A 12054-nucleotide genomic window follows, 5' to 3' on the forward strand; every position below is an offset into this window, starting at 1 on the left:
TAAAGCACAGATTGCTTCACAACCATGATGACTCAAGGATGAGAGAATCAAAAATGTGTGTACAGACATGACAACAGCCTCAACCTTAGGATCAAGACTGGACTTGGCATATTGAGGGTATGATATGAAAACCCCTGAGACAAGCATGTAACTGTCAGCTTCAGACATTGCAGAAAATGCTCCCAGCAATAGTCTCTGGCACAGAGCAGTGGTGGGCCGTTAGACCCCAGAGCAACCAGCCACAAGTCGTCTTCTCCCAGACTCAGTGCTGGTAACAAGGAAGGAAGCAGAAGGACCACACTGGTGGAAAGGAAGAAAGGAAGCAGAAGGGTTACAGTAGGACACAGCAGTTCAGAGAAAGTGAAGGCCATATTTGTTTCTTAAAGTAAAGTGTAGAGTCATGAGGACTACACCAGACCTCCAGTCTTTGTTAGGAAAAGATGCAATCCTGAGGCAACATAAACCCACTGGAAAAAAAAAAAAATCTACTCGCCCAATACTAGCACAAATGAGCAACAAGCAAAAAGAGCAGGCAGGCAGCAGATCTAAGGAAGGCACAGGAAATGTGAAATAGCACTTACTTCCTTGAAGGAAGGAAGGGAGGGAGGGAGGATTTTTATTGATTTACTTATTGGTTATTTTGATTGATTGGGGATTGCTGAGGGAGGAGATGAATTAGAATTAATTCCTATATCTCAATCTTTAGTCTGGCACAAAAACCTCTCAAGATCTTAATCAGGGTAAACACGATTTAGGTAATTAAAGAAGTTCAAGCATAAAAATTTAAGTTACATGGTTACATGAGAGAAAGCAAAAAGTATTTTCTATTTTCTATTAAAAAAGACATTAGTACAACGTGTATTTCATAAACTAAGTAAAATCAGATTAAATGTTACAAGTTGAACCACATTCAGCAACACTAGAGGTCTTTGCTGATAAATTATCATCTGATAATATAAAAGGTGTTACAATCAGCACTGGTACTATTTGATGGCTTTTTCTATAATTATTCAGTATTTTAGAAAATGAAAGAAAAAGGAGAGAAGGAACTGTCTTAATTTAATCAGAGATGACCTGTGAGTGTTTAACATCATGGTGAACAGACCTGATGTGATTAGATACTCAATCCTCCTAAACCTTACTGTGCCAGCTATTTTGGAAACAGATGTTCCAAGAACAAACCAAGGAGACTGAAGAGAAGATCAAATGACTTAAAAACTTTGGGGCAACCACGAAACCCCCTCATGTCAACTAGCTGCTTTCAGAATGGGGAGCTCTGAGTATATTCTCTCTTATATATCTTATATCTTAGAATATATAAACTCTTATATATTCTAAGATATAAAGGTATCACAGAAAAAAAATAAATAAAAAAAAATAGCAGGAAGCAGGGATTCCATCAAGATTTAGCACTGCCCTGAGAACCATAATTGAAGATCAGTGATACTACATATCCCTAAAATAGAAAAAATAATAATGTTTAGTTCACTCACTTGAAATGGATCTTCTGGTAAATACATTACTAGGAAAACCTATTTTTAAATCATTATTAAATTATTATTATATTGTTAAATCATTATTAAATGATTGCTACGTTATACATACAAGTTGATGGTCTTTTGACAACAGTGTGCTTCCCTTTAAGGACAGCAAGCTGTGATTTGCCATCTATGCAACTTAGCATCATTTCCACTTCACTCAACATTGTTCTCAGGTCTGCAAATTTCCACATTCTGTTGGTCTTGGCTGGATAGAAGGCATCTAGTAGTACATGTAAGAGACCTTTGACAGTACACTAAGTTCTCCCTCCCCTCATAGATGTCTTGTAATGTTCATGGATATGCCTACACTACTATAATCCTTCAGAGAGAGAGGTTTGGATTTGGACAGTAAGAAAAAAATAGTTGTCAAGGTAAAACAAAATGTGCTTGTTTTGACTTTCTTATAACTAGAGATTTTGTTTCAGTTGTTTAACACAATTGTTTCCACCCTGCAATTGTTTCAGCTGCCTAGAATGGACTATTAATTTGCAAGGCCTATTCAGTAAGATGGCGACTTGAGCATTGGAGCGGCAGCAAGGGTTATACCAGTCATGAGAAACTCAAAGAAACACTTTGGCTATAAGCATGTATTCATTTTTGCCTAACTTGCTTTGGACCAGCTAATTCTTATTGGCTTGTGTGCCTCATCTTTCATTGAGATCTACACTGCTACTCACTGAGATCTACTCTACTACTTTACTCATGTAAAGGTTGACAGTGTCTTTTTTCTTCTTGTTCATCTTCATGTAATTATTAGATTACATGCTAATTCTTGCTCAGAACGTGCTATTTGTTGATACAGTTAGAGTCTCCATGGCAAGAACAGTAGCTTTACTATCAATTCAGTGGGGAAACATGGCAATGAAAAGAGAAATATCAGAAAAAAACTTATCACACTTTATCAACCATTTTTGGGGGGCAGGAAATAAGTGCACGCAGTAGAGTTATTCACAAGAAATGAACAGTAAGATATCATGCATAGACTGATAAAAAAAGATCTTACACATTCCTTCTTCAATGTATTTGTAAAGCTGACATTGGAAACCCTTGCTACTTCCATGATAAAAAAACAAACAAACAAAACCCAACCAACCAAAAAAAAAAAAAAAAAACAACAAACAACAAAAACACAGGAGGATTCTCCTCTCCTTTTTTTTTTTTTTTTTCCCCCTTCAGATTGTTTCTGATTAAAATCTCCAGGGCTATTCTTTCTATTCTAATTTATTCTTTCCTATACAGGTATTACCTAAATCAGCAACATGTCAGTCACCACAAACACATCAGCTAATACTAGTATGAGAAGAGATTCAGGATCCTCATTTTTCTTACGTTTTACAGTCAGGTTTGTGTTGGTTTTAACATGATGCATAAATGCTTACTGCAACTTTATAAATAAATAAATAAAACCGGATCTTGTTTCCTCTGGACCCCTTGTGGTGCTTCCAAAGTCAAGTCAAAATTATTTTTTTTCCTGCTTTTTCAGTTTCAAAGTGTTTGTAAATGCCAGGACTGTTTTACAGCCCACAGAGCCATTTTTAAAGCATGAAATCATCCTTGGTGTGTGCTGTCTATCAAATCACATACAAACTTTGCCTCAAAATGATAAATGATACAGCCCAGAGCCATGTCAGGAAATATGTGAACAATCCAAAGCATCAGTAATTAACTATTCAGATTTGTTCTCTTTTAGTTACCAGTGTAGTTACAGCAACAATATCCTGCCCTGAAAAAAAAAACACTGATACATATATATATATATATAAAATTACAATCCTATCAACTGTGTGGGTTTATTCAGGTATATCAATGCCTACTGACAAACTTTTTTTGTGTTTGTTGTTTTTATTTTATTTTATTTTATTTTATTGTTTTCTTTCTTTTATGCACTTTCATATACAACACTCAGCTAACTGTTGCTTGTGTGTTTTCTATCATGGCTACTTTAATCCATCTGGGCCCTTTGCTTCAGCCTTGATAAAACATGAGGAACCTTTCCATCGACCTGACGGGAATAATACCTGATATGCGATTAATTACTGGATAATCTATAAACAGAAGGCAAAGTGATTCATCCCAATTTCTACAGCAGTACTATTTCAGGACTGAGGTCCTAAGCTACACAGTAAAGGAACTAGAACTTAAACACTCAAGACTGATTATTTTATGCAAAACAGGGATATAATTACCATAATCATATTTTGATGATAGCACACAATTCTTCATGAAAATCTGTCATCATATCACCTGTGGGTTTCCTTTGTGTTTTGTTGTCGTTGTTTATTTATTTACTTATTATTTATTTAAAGCATCCAGAGATAATGTAAAGGAATGAAAACTGTATTTAATGTATATGCGTATATGCAGATGCTTTGCATGCGCAATGCATACATGTACACAGACACACTAATTTAAATATATTTTCTCCTCAGAAATGCCACTTCGACAAATCTTTGCAGACCTACTTTTTCCTTACTACTGTTTGATGAATTTACTCTTGTACATTGTTCCTAGCTATCAAGTCAAAAAGCATACACCTGCAAAAGGCAGTCACATATTGTGGTCACAATGGAAGTAAGATAGGAAACCAAATTATATTGCTGTGACAGCTGTCTGTCCATCTGCTATAGTTTCCATAATCTACTAAAGCCAATCTACAGATTATACTGATGTTTAAGCTTACAAAGAAGCATAATATCAAGAATAACTTGCAACAAGATAAAAAGTAATTAGATATGAAAAATATTAAGTATCCAGAAATTAAAATTGAACTGAGTTGTGCGCCATGGTTTTTGTGCACCAGACTTATTTCGGATGTTGCATTATACAAGATACATCCACATATGGATGTCAGTACTCCTATTTGGGGGGAAATAATATAAAAAAATAAATTGTAGTAAATGGTAGTTACACACTTAAGTTCAGTGCTGTCATCTTAATCATTTAGCCTTAAATATCCCAGTTGCTTAATCTCTAATATTTTATTCTAACAATTGCCCTATGTGTAGAACTGTATTGTCGAAATGAACATGTTCCTATTTTGCTTAAATTAGTTTGAACAATTATAATTGTGTTATTTACATCACCAAATACAATAGTTTATCAGTTACTGCACATGAGTAGAAGTTATAATATCTTTGGTAGGATGTCAACACATTGCTTTCAGAATCCCAAAAGCTATAGTTGCATTAATGCATGACTATTTGGGATATGAATCTTTCTGTAAGGAGACCTCCTTTTGTGTGGTTTCCTTTGGAAAACCAAGAAGAGTAGGAAACAATAACATACTGTCTGAAGTGCCACACAAACGGTAAAGAAACCAATTACACCTTTCTAGTATCACCACTGCCACCAGGAGAATGTGTTGGGAAATCAAGCTCTATATTGGAAGATGGCTGAAAAGTATGGAAAGTACGGCTGAAGTATGGAAAATAAGAGAGACTAAAAGGTTTTTTACATAAAATATTACCACCTGTCAAGTATATTTATAGAAAATTGGTATGAATAAGCCTGCTTTTAAGTTCTTTGCAGATCTGCTTTTTTCTTTCTTTTTTTTTTTTTTCTTTGTACATGCATCCTAGATCTCGAGCTAAAAAGTCCTATTTTCACTTCTGCCATATGTAATAGCAGAATTTTGCCACAGGGTGGTACACCAGACATGGTTAACTGAAGGCTTTTGTAATCCAACCGACAGCTCAGTTATGCCCTCTGCGAGCTTCGCTCCAGCAGTAACACAACAATCTGGAGATATAAAAATCACGCGCCAAGAGCTTATATATTCGAAAAATACAGAAAATAAAAGAGAAAAGACTGAGAATCTACTTGCAAATGCTAATAATATGATGACATTAATTCTACATAATTGCACATGTCTATTTACATACAACTTCGGGTTTTAATTTTAAAATAATACATTTTTGGTTTATCTTATTACCCATTAAAATGAACCAAACTAGAGGGGCATAACTTAAGTTGCCATCCAATAACCTTGAAATGTAGATTTCAGCTTGAAGAAAACTATACTCTGTCAACTGCAATATGAGACTTTACAACTTCTGGCATTCAAATATTTCCTATTCTAAACAAGAATACAAATAAACACCTAAAATGTTAACTAAGGTTTTGTTTGTTTGTTTTTTATTGCTGTCCTACTACTTGTATTAGAATCTTCCATTGGCATACTCTATACATTAATTATATTACAGATTTTTTTCCTATTTTTTTCTTAACCTCAACTTCTGTCTTCCTTTCCGCTATCCACCTTTTCAATTAAATAAATAGGGTTTGTCAACTTTACATTTACCTTTTCTAGGGCAGAGGGCTACTCAGTGAATTAAGATGAGTAGAAACAGTTTCCTTGGGAACTAGGAACTTTAGAAAAAATGTCAAGTAAGAAATATAGATTTCTACACAGGTTTTTTTGCTTTGATTCATGGCAGAAATTCTGGCCGTGAATTTAAGTGATACTGTGGAATTCTAAATGAAATTTAATTACTCAGTGGTATCGATGTAAAGTGGCAGAGAATGAGACCTCAGTTTGGAACTGGAATGTGCATTCACTTACGCAATACTAATTGAAATTACTTTCACAAATCTTTTAATAACTCATCAGCGTATGATGACAAAAGGCAAGACATTTTCCTAGAGACATTTAGCAAGTACTAGCTCTGTCATAGTCAACTAATATCTATGCATCTTAAAAAGTCATCTAAGGTCTTTCTTCTAGTGTTACTTCTTTCAGTCTAGAGCAGCGCTCCATTTCCGTCATCACCAAATGAAATCAAAGACACTTTTTCTGCATCAGAAGAGTTAATGATAATGTACCATTTTAAACATCGTACAGGATGATTAAAGTAGAAACATGGCCATCTCATGGAACTTACCTCTTTCACAAGATCTGCCAAGGTACCCCGTCCCAGAGCAATCACAAACATATCTGTTCCACCCATCCCTGCATACACCATTGTTTTTACAGGGGTTGCTAAGGCATGGTTTTGCAGTTTCTCTTGAGCATGAAGGTTTTACTCCAGCTGTACTTTGAATTTCAGCCATCTGTCGAATATCTTTGCTTTGACCATCAATAAATAAATCTCTAATGCAGCCGACGTATCCATAATTGAGAAGTGCTGTCCACACCTCTGTTGGGAAGACGAGGCCTGCTTTATTTTCTGGTAAACCTCCAAGATACAAGTCATCATCCAAGTCAAGGATTTCACTTTCTCCCGGTGCAGTATATGGAGTACGTAATGTGTTCACAGATATGGTCCCTGAGAAGAAATGACAACAAAATTCAAGATTTTCAAGACATTTAAATATTTTGGTACTGTTATTTTAACCATTAATGTGTGTGCCACATTAACTCCAGGCAAATATCTATAAATGAAACATAGGTATTCTATATATCTATACAATAATAGACACACATCTATGCACATTACTGCATGGTCACATCATAAAAAAGTAAAATTCTTCTTACCAATCTTGTGGGGTCAGGGGGGAATGCATTTCAGTTATTTGCAGAAATATCCTGTTCGTGCAACAAAAACTCTTCACTACCTCACAGGTGATTCAAAGCATAAAGGTTGAGGTTTCATTGATAGGTTGCAACCTGGGAGGCAAATCTGTGTCTTTGGTTTGAATCCAAAGACACAATATTTTAAAAGACTCTCACCACTTTCAGTGGGCTTTAGGTAAGATTTTTTTTCTCCCCCTTTGAGTGCAGGAGGAAAATACTCTCATCAGCTGCCAGGCAGGCAATCATTAAGAAGATAGTGATGTGCTCCTAGAGGGAAAAATCAATGCATCTGACACTTACCTAAAAATTCATGCATGTTACAAAGAGAGGGAGAGAACAAAGTATACAGAACCTGAGGAAATCAGAAATATCTTTTGTGTTTAAGTTAAAAAATAAACAAAAAAATTAAGCCTAAAATAAAATTCTGTTTCTACGAAGTGTCTGAACAGAGACACCAGAAATTTCCTTATATATAAGATAATGAAAAAGATAACTGTAAAGATCCTCTTTGCTGTATTTTTAAAGGTAATGAAGTATCCAATTTTTACAACTGGAATAGACAGAAAAACAGATTAGCGCATGGAATCAGAAAACACATTTATGTCAACCACATTTTATTTAGTAAGTAAAGTCAGCTGAAAAAAGAATCTTCATGTAGATCTCCACAGAAGTGCCTTCTTACCAATCTATATGGGTGTAAAAGCAAGCAAAATATAAATCAAAACAATATAGACCACCAGATTAATACAATGTACCAGACACATTATGCAATGCTTATCTACTGGACACACTTTCAAATGTGTATTAATGATAGGGCAGTTAAGAATCACATTTCCCACAATGTATTTATTACATATATGTGCATAAATATTATATAATTCACCATTTCCACTGTCAATATGACAGATTTCAGAAGATAACATTGATTTTCAAAAGCATTTCCACTATGGTTGGAGTGGTGCATGAAAATAACGAATTCAGAATTTTAATAGCATAAATACTAAAATGCGAGTTTTAAGCAAACAGAGACATGTTCAAGAAGATGATTATTCTCTGATAAGGATACATCCTGAAATTCAGGCTTCTCTTCCAGCAATGGAGTCCTTTGAGAGCTTTATATTTTGTTTGTTCTTTTGTTGGTTTGACAGGCTAACTTCAAAAACATGGACAGAGTGAATATGTAAACAGTTTGGACATTTATTAAAACCTCTTGGGCCAGAAGTCTCATGAGATCTGACTCCCATGCAAGACTTGAGATGTATAGATTTTAGAAGGGCTGGATATTACTGTTGCTACAGTCTCAAAGAGACCAAAAAAGAGAAAACAGGTTTGTACAGCCTTTTTGTCATTTTTATAAGCATGTTTAAGGAATGTTTGAGCATGTTGCCAGTTTTCATTTTTTTATGCATTATCAGAAATGTTTACTGTGTCAGTTGAATAATTGCACAGATTGAAAGTGAAATTTCAGTCTTAGCTGTAAAAAATAGGTATGTTGGACCAAGATAATTTTTTTTCTTTTTTCCCAACCTCCAACTTTTTAAAAATTATAAACTTTTTTTTTCTAAATATTTTCCTTGCTTCTCAGATTCTTGAAGCTGAACTTTTCATGCCTGCAGAATAGACCATTTCTCCTCTAAAAATAAATTAAAGATACTGCAAACATAAACCATATTTGTGCTCATAATATTCCTTACTGCTATTGTTGCTTAATCTCACCTCTTGCTGCACAGGTTAATTTAGAACCAAATGCTTTAAACCTATATTTAGACATCACTTGCACCCACATAAATTAACTCAGGCAAACTCATAATTAACCCAAAGATGTACAACCTCCAACCCTAAGCTCATGCATTTGCATAGTCCTGTTTTCTAATGGGTAAACACACTAGTGTTTTCAAGCTATCTTGATACTAGAAGACATCTAGGGCTTCATTGCTATTAAAAATAAACTTTATCTTGATGGATTTCAATGAAAAGGAACAGAAAGGCAAATCTTAGCCAGTGTACCTGAGACACTAACATGGAGGTTCAAAATATAAGGTGAACAATAAAGGGAACTGTAGATTACCATTATACTCTGGTGACTGTGAATTACAGCTATGTGATAGATAGAAGCAGAAAAACTTCGTTCTGTATCTTATAAAGGATTAGCCCAAACAAAGCTCAAGTGTTATTTTGAATAGACAGCAACAGCTTGTTAAAGAAATGAACCTTTCCCCTCCCCAAGAAATGACACATATATACTCGGGAGAAAACCTCGTAAATTACAGTGTAATTGTGGCATCTAATGACTATGGGTAGAAAAACATAATAGACAGCAAATTTTCTGTGCACCTTTTTCATGTTTTGACTGACTGTAGAACTCACATTAACCCTGCTGGGCTATCTCCAATTTACTGCTGGACATATCAATGACACTTCAGCTGACCTACTACATACCATGTGTGTGACTTACTCAGACAACAGTAAGTTACCTTTATTTCATTCAATCCTGTTTGTTAAGAGCTACACTAAGTCAAACAATACCCACAGTAGACTCAAGGCTTGCATAACTTGCTCTGGCTCAGCTGCTACGTAAGAACAGGTCAAGCTTCTACATAGCATATCATGTAGCTCAATGTGCTATCATACAGCAATATATAGTTTTTTGTCTAGAACAAAAACTATGACTACAATACAAATAGGCTTTTGTCTAGCTAATAGCAAGAAACCCATACTTATGCACCAGGAGATTCATGCTACCACTTACCAAGTATCCTTGTTTCTGGCTGAACTTCTAACAGCATGACTAGGCAGCCATACAACAATCACTGTTGTTGGTGTCCAAATTACCTTTTTGTAGGTAATTCTGAGAGGGAATGCAAATTTTACTCACTAATTGCTTTGTAAATATAGGTGAAAAAATGCAAAAAGCATATTAAGGGTAATGAAAGAAATGAAAGAAAACTTCCAAATACATCAAAAGTTTTTGTTTGTTTTTGTTTAAACCCAAAATGAAATGCAAAAATGAAGTTCATAAAAGACGAGCCTATAGAAAATAAGTAATGTATTTAGAAACACTTTTGTATCCATGGTGCATCCAGAATTGTGATGCTGAAGCAGAGTAGCCAAATTTTTTTTTAGGCCTGTCATCTTTCTTGGTAGAATTTTCCTAAATTCTACTGAAACCCATCTCAGGCTGGACCCCACAACAACCGTGCATGATACCATAGAATCCTGGGATAGTAACACACACAGATTCTTTTCTGCATTTCCATATTACTTTCTCTGAGAATTATACAGAGATTAAAAAGAATTGTTCTGTCAAATCACCATTGTGTTCCAATCCATTTGGATGTTTCTACTTATGAATGTGAAGAGACATCACTTTCCAGAGAAGCAGGAAGAAGGGAAGCTAGTGGAACATGAAAATGTCTTATGAGGCCAGGACAGGAAAAGGTTAATAATTTGGCCTGTAAAGATAATATGATGTCAATCCATCTCTCCCTAGAATTGTTAAGTTGTATAAGAGGGAAAAGACTAGGACATGTCTGGTTTTACAGAATAACCTAAACAACAGAATATGAGGAGGAAGCAACAAATTCAGAAGAACCTCTCAATTGAAACAGAAAACTATAACCTTGTAACATCTCTGTAGTAAGAACCATAATTTTTGTTATGTATTTGCATAGTACCCAGCATAACAGCAACCATAACCAGATCAGTTATATTATTTCTTTGAAAAGTGCAACATTGAGGTAATAATGTCTGGTGGGAAACAGTCAGCTTCCTTGTAAATCTTGTTTTTATGCTCAAAAAAAATAGGAGATACTATCTTTTCCAGAAAGGAAAAAAGAAAAAAAAAAAGGGGGGGGGGAGGGGAAGGTGGGGAGCTAATAGCATATGAATTGTCAGGCCTGAAAGAAAAAAAAAAGTGGGTGGAAGACTCAGTGAAAGACAAGAACATGTGGAATGATTTTAGTCTCAAAATTCATGGTCTAACTTCAGACTCCGAAACCAGGTAGTACCTCCAAAAATTGACCATAAAGTTAAGGGCCCTAAAATGAGCAACAGGTGAACTGATTCTATAGAATTCCACCTAAGAGCAAAATGCAATTCAAACATTCAAAAACATCTTTAAGTACTGGAGGACCAATCTAAGAAAAACTAATGAAATTACTATTTTCAGCAAGAATTGCTGACTTATAAAGGATAACTGATTAGTGAGCAACTCTTCAAAAAGGAAGAGTCAACAACATAATCAGTAACAATGTACATATGAGCAAAATGGTCTATAGGCCAGTCAGTCTCAACTCTGTGCCCAGCAAGATCACAAAGCAGATCCTCCTGGAAACTACGCTAAGACACATGGAAAACAGAGAGGTGATTAGCGACAGTCAATATGGCTTCACTAAGGGCAGACTGTGCCTGACAAATCTGCTGGCCTTCTACGATGGGATTAAAAGTATCATCTACATGGACTTGTGCAAAACATTTGATGCTGTCCTGCATAATATCCTTGTCTCTAAACTGGAGATACAGAGCTGATGGATGGACCACTCGCTGGATAAGGAATTGGCTGAATGGTCACACTCAAAGCGTTGTGTTCAACAACTCTGAGTCCAAGTGAAGATCAGTGACAAGTGATGTGGTGATTTTACTCAGCTGGGCAACTGAGCTCCACCACAACCACTCTCTCACTCCCCTCCTCAAAGTAAAAGGGGGAGAAAATATGATGAAAAGGGTCCAAAGGTTGAGATAAGGACAGGGAGATCACTCAGCAACTACTATCACAAGCAAAAGAGACTCAGCATAGACAGACTAACATAATTTATTACCTATTACAAGCTAGAACATTGAGACCCCCTGCTCCTGTGTGGGCTCCTGTTCACGGGATGCAGCTCTGGCCGGGGGCCTGCTCCTGCGCTGGCTCTCCACAGGCCACAGGGGAACTGCTGCTGCGTGCCTGGAGCACCTCCTGCCCTCCTTCTGCACTGACCTTGGTCAGTGCTTCTCACTTGC

General features: G+C 35.8%; 1 protein-coding gene across 22 annotated transcripts in view; it reads right to left on the bottom strand.

Moving 5' to 3' along the window:
- The window catches only part of NRXN1 (neurexin 1), a 731365-nt gene that overhangs the window by 419753 nt on the left and 299558 nt on the right, over window positions 1-12054 (bottom strand). For all 22 annotated transcript variants that reach the window (XM_035562244.2, XM_035562216.2, XM_035562225.2 and 19 more), the window contains one exon: window positions 6422-6805. In XM_035562244.2, the coding sequence (XP_035418137.1) occupies window positions 6422-6805 (384 nt within the window). The remainder of the gene's footprint in view (window positions 1-6421; window positions 6806-12054) is intronic.

Source organism: Cygnus atratus, chromosome 3 (genome assembly GCF_013377495.2).
Source record: "Cygnus atratus isolate AKBS03 ecotype Queensland, Australia chromosome 3, CAtr_DNAZoo_HiC_assembly, whole genome shotgun sequence".
NCBI classification, from domain to species: domain Eukaryota; kingdom Metazoa; phylum Chordata; class Aves; order Anseriformes; family Anatidae; genus Cygnus; species Cygnus atratus.